Below are 4,976 nucleotides of genomic sequence, written 5' to 3' on the forward strand. Positions count from 1 at the left end.
GATCTGGTAATTGAGGCACATCTTGACCCGGCCGAGCTGGTCCCGGTTACGACACACCAGGCCCTCCTCCAGCCCGCACAGCACCACCTGTCCCAGCTGCTGCAGGGGGACATCGGGCAGCATCTCGGCCCGGCACTGCAGGGCCACCGGCTTCTCACAGAGGGTCCCGCCAGCCGCCCGGATGTTGGCAAATGTCTCAAAGTCCCCGCCGGAGTCCCCGGGCATCGGGAAGCTCTGGTCCATCCACTCTGTCCAGGCGCAGCGAGGCTGACAGGTAGTGGGCTCGGTAGCCGACGTCGTTGGGCTGGATGGTAGGGTGGTTCCAAAGTTCGTACCAGTGGGCAGGGACCCTGGGGAGGTCTGTGTGGAGATGGTCTTCAGTGCTTCTGTTCTGGGGGCACTAGGCGAGAGACCCATGAAGGTTGTGGTCAATGGTGTGGTGGTGGTGGGGCAGTGACGCACGAGGTCACAGCAGAACACGCGGATATTGTAGTTGAAGCACATATTGAACGGGCCCTTCTGGTCCTTGTTTCGGCACACCAAGCCGTCCCGCAGGCTGCAGGTGACCACCTGTCCGATCTGGTCGATGCTCACCTCGGGGTAGCTCTCTGCCCGGCATTCGATCTTCTGCGGCTCCTGGCACATCTTACCGCCAGTAGCCCTGATGTTTTCGTAGGTCTCCATGTCTCCACCTGTGACCCCCGAGGTAGGGAAGTCCACGTCAAACCATTCGGTCCACTCACACTTGGCTTGGCAGCCAGTCGTCTCCTGGGTGGTTATGGCCTCTGTGGTGGTCCCCGGCTTGTGCGTTCCCCACGGTGTCTGTGTTCTCGGTGTGCTTGTCCCAGTGTGTGAGGGGGATGGTGGGCTCATGGTGACCGTGCTGGTTGTTTCCTGTGGTGCTCTCGTTGTTGGGTGAGCCGCGGAGGTTCGCCTGGTGCTTTTCTGTGGGGTGCCTCCTGTGGTCCCTTGCGGGGTTGTGCGAGTTGGAAGGACTGATGTGGCCCCGCCTGGTGTGGTGGGCTTTGTGGAGACTGGAGGAGACGACGTGGGGCTCCTTGTGGCAGATGTCATGTGCGTGTCTGTGTGGCTGGGGTTTGGAGATGTTGATGGGGACATTGGTCCCGTCGAGAAGAAAGGCACTGCTGTGGTGCTTCCCAGGGCGGTCTGTGTGGCCTGTGGTTTGGTGCTGGTGGCAGTGGTGGTGATGGCGGTGGCGGTGGCGGTGGATTGCTCCCCACAGTGGTCTTGGCTGCAGCACAGCACACGGATTCTGTAGTTGAGGCACATCTTGAACAGGCCCAGCTGCTCATCATTGCTGCAGACGAGGCCAAGGTTGGGGTCGCAGTGCACGCGCTGGCCCAGCTCCTCGGGCCTCCTGTTGGGGAAGTTCTCTGCCTGGCACTCTATGTCCTGGGGCTGCTGGCACACAGCTCCTCCCGCACTCCTGATCCTGTCATACGACTCGATGTCACCTCCGGCCTCCTCGGACTTGGGATAATCCGTATCGAACCATTCTGTCCACTGGCATCGGGGCTGACAGGTGGTGCTGGTCGTCCTGGTCGGGATTGTGGTAGGAGTAGCAGGTTGGGTCTGTGAGGTAAACGCCACCGTCGTCTGGAGGGTAGGGGTGGACAGGGCCTTGTGAGTCGGCTCCTGGCTTGTGCCCAGGCCTGAGGGAGTGCTGCAGGGTACAAATTCACAACACAGGACCCGCAGCTCATAGTTGTGGCAGAGTGGGGGGCTCTGCTCGCTGTTGAGACACGTGAGCCCCTGCTCCAGGTCGCACGCCACCTTCTGGCCCAGCTGCTGCAGGGGCATGTCGGGGAGCTCCCGTGCCCTGCACTCGACACCGGCCGGGACCAGGCAGACCTGGTAACCCCTCTGCCTCAGGTTCACAAACGTCTCGAAGTCCCCACTTCCCATGTCAGGCTCTGGACGCTCGCTGTCATACCAGGCAGACCAGCGGCAGATCTGGTGCACACACACAGTGGAGTGGGTGGGGCCTGGGCCTGTGGGGGCGAGGGCAGGGAATGCTGTGAGCCTGCTTTGCACAGGAGGTAGGGTGACCCATGTTCCCTTGCCCCAGGGCCGGTCCCCAGGCCTCTGTAGCACTCCCGTCCATCTCTAATGCCCAGGACACCTGTGCCAAGTGTCTGCTGGGTCTTCCGTCATCACCCAGAGGGCCAGGCTTCCCCCAGGTCAGCTTACCTGTTGTGGAGGGCGGTACTGTGGTTGGGGTAAAGGTGAAGGGCGTGGTGGACAAGGTGCTGGGACATTCCACGACCTTTCGGATGATGGTTCCATTGTTTCCACAAATGGCAATCAAGCAGGCGCCGTGCCCGTCCGTCGTGTTGTAGATGACGTCCCCGTAGCTGTAGGTCTTGTCCCCATAGGTACACCTGCAGGCTGGGGGACATTGCAGGTACAGGGCTCAGTGGAGCCCCAGCTCCCAGCCCGCAGCCCCCTAACCAACCTGTTCCCTCCTTACCCTCGAGGCTGTGTGTGCACTGTAGGCCACTGGGGGTGCATTCACTGCGGGGAGGACAGAGAAGAGCTGAGGGCCTGCAGGGCCCAGGCCGACACCCCCATCCCAGCCCCTGTTCCGCCTGCTCCCTCTGCCCCCCTCACCAGCTCTCGCAGTTTTCAGCTGTGGGGACCCTGGTGCCCACTTCATAGTACTTTCCGTCCTGGTCGTAGCAGCCACACTGGGCCACGCACTTCATTTGGTCCTCGTTGAAGAATGGCTTGCTGGGCGGACACTTTGGGTAGCAGCCTGGGGCGGGCATAGGACGGGGAGAAGACTCACCTTCTCGGACAGGTAGTCAGTGCTGCCTGGGACGGCCGCCCACCTGTGCCTCCTTGTCCCGGGGTGTGGTGTGCAGGTGGCAGGGGCCCCCCCGCCCTGGTGTCTGTGTGACGTCCTGGGGTGAGGCGGTGTGGGTTCCCGGGGTCAGCTGGCTTCTCACCTTCCAGTCCTGGCAGGTCCATCAGGCAGTGTCCACTGGGGTTCCGGCAGGTTTTCAGACAGGGGGCCCCGCAGGCCTGATAGTGCCACTCGCACTCTCCGTGGGGGTTGTAGTAGTCGCAGAACAGGGCTGAGCGTGGAGGACAGAGGCTAAGGGCGCCCGCCAGGCCCCTTGTCCCCTGGGCACGCGGGGGAAGCGCCAGGCTGCGTGTGGCCGGGCTTGTCCCAGGAGTCTCGGGCCCACCCCTTGCTTTCCTGTTTTACTTCTCAGCTCTGAACTCAGACTGCCTGTCTCTCTCTGAGTCACCTCATTTTGGGATGACCTGTGTATCTGGTTTATATGGACACATACGTGCACACACGTGTAGTGCATGTGTTGGGCCTCCGCCATACACGTGTGTGGGTCAAGCCCCAGGGCCCAGGGCCTCTCCGCGTCCTCCCACACTCGCCCGTCAGCGCCACGGACAGAGCCCGACTCACGGCAGAGGTTCGGGGTGCGCCAGGACACACACACGCCCACCTCCTGGCAGGCCTGGGCGTACGCAGCCACGGCGGTGCAGAAACACTCGCAGTCACCCCCTGAGTCGCAGGCGCACGCGTCGCTCACGCAGGCCTCGTAGTACTTGGTGGAGTCAACCTGGGGGCGGAGGGCCAAGGGGCCACTCAGCAAGGAGAGCTGACGTCCCACCCGTGTCGGGGACAGCAGCGCACCTGCCATTTGAGGCCCGTGACTTCTGCAGCTGGAAGGCTCCTGCCCACCTGGCACCTTCATGCGTGCCCCTGGTCCCCGCTCTGACTTCACTGCTGCCCCTTGTCCCTTGCCTCTGCTCAACATCGTACTCAAGTGCAGACCAGCCTTCCCTGCGACCATGTGGGGACCCCGTCCTGACAAATGGGGGCTACTGTGTCCTTGGGATGAGGGGCGCTGCCCCCCAGCCACACTTCTTCCTCTCTGGCTGCAAAGCCCAGTGGACCCGTCTCATGGGCAGCACCGCCCGAGGTGGGGGTCGCACATCAGGCTCACAGAGAACATTCTGAGTCAGGGGAGGACACCGAGGGGTGCGGTCGGTCGGGGGTTGGCAGGCATGCTGGGGCAGCTCGCCCTCCCCCCACGAGCACTGCTTTAAGAGACCATGTGGGTGAGCAGGCACTGGGGTCCTTGTTCACAGGAAGGACCCCTGGGGAGCCTGAGGCTGATTCTGGTTCTCTGTGCCATGTGGCCCAGCGGGGGTCAGCAGGCCAGGGACTGTGGGGAGGACCGGGTTGGGGACAGGGGCTGACACAAGGGCCTGGATGGCTCACGGCCCTGTGTCCAGGAGAGGACGCTGAGCGGTTGAGGGGAGCAGTGAGGTTGCTCTGTGCCAGAACTGGGGACATGGGCACCTGCCTGGTGGGAGGTCCAGGCGGTGTGCCCTGTGAAATGGCCAGCATGAAGACCGCCCTCTGAGGCCCAGCCCAGGCCAGATTCAGCCCCACCCCACCGGCCCTGAGACCTTGCCCTCAAAGCCCAGAGCCACCGCCCGTCAGCCCACCTGAGAACGACAGGCGGCGAAGGTGGCACCGTTGATGACACTGCATTGCTTCTGGGCCCAGGACTTGCGGTATGGGTTGGCGGTGCAGGGGTCCCTGGGGGCCGGCACGTCCGGGCAGGACGGGGAGAATTTCCAGCTGTTGCCAAACTCCAGCACGTCACTCACCACGGACCGGCTCCGTGTGGTGAAGTCATTGACGGCATTGTCATCGAAGTTCCCGCACAGCCCGCAGACCCTCCCCTGCAGACACAGACATATGGGCACATGGGGCTGGGGCTGCAGGGGACAGCCTGTCCTGGGAGGGGTGACTGCAGGGCACCCGACTCCCCCAGGCAGTGCCCAGTGAACTTGCAGGAGGATGGGGTGCACAGTGGGTCCCGCGGTGGACAGGTGGGCAGGCAGGCAGGCAGGAGTCCAGGTAGGGTGGTGGGCAGATGGGCAGGTGGGCAGATGGGCAGGTGAGCAGGTGAGCAGAT

At 63.3% G+C, this 4,976-nt stretch overlaps 1 protein-coding gene across 1 annotated transcript in view; it reads right to left on the minus strand.

The window, feature by feature from the left end:
- Positions 1 to 3: 3 nt before the first annotated feature.
- Positions 4 to 4,976, minus strand: part of LOC109378235 (mucin-5B-like) — a gene marked incomplete at its 3' end in the record, with an annotated part of 24,716 nt that continues 19,743 nt past the window's right edge. Inside the window, exons 23-29 of the mRNA XM_019634684.1 lie at positions 4,501 to 4,740; positions 3,449 to 3,605; positions 2,970 to 3,098; positions 2,632 to 2,776; positions 2,492 to 2,535; positions 2,212 to 2,409; positions 4 to 2,012 (exon numbers count right to left, since the gene is read on the minus strand). Coding sequence (XP_019490229.1) covers positions 4 to 2,012; positions 2,212 to 2,409; positions 2,492 to 2,535; positions 2,632 to 2,776; positions 2,970 to 3,098; positions 3,449 to 3,605; positions 4,501 to 4,740 — 2,922 coding nt within the window. The remainder of the gene's footprint in view (positions 2,013 to 2,211; positions 2,410 to 2,491; positions 2,536 to 2,631; positions 2,777 to 2,969; positions 3,099 to 3,448; positions 3,606 to 4,500; positions 4,741 to 4,976) is intronic.

The sequence above is a fragment of the Hipposideros armiger genome, unplaced genomic scaffold (assembly GCF_001890085.2).
Source record: "Hipposideros armiger isolate ML-2016 unplaced genomic scaffold, ASM189008v1 scaffold_1819, whole genome shotgun sequence".
NCBI lineage: Eukaryota > Metazoa > Chordata > Mammalia > Chiroptera > Hipposideridae > Hipposideros > Hipposideros armiger.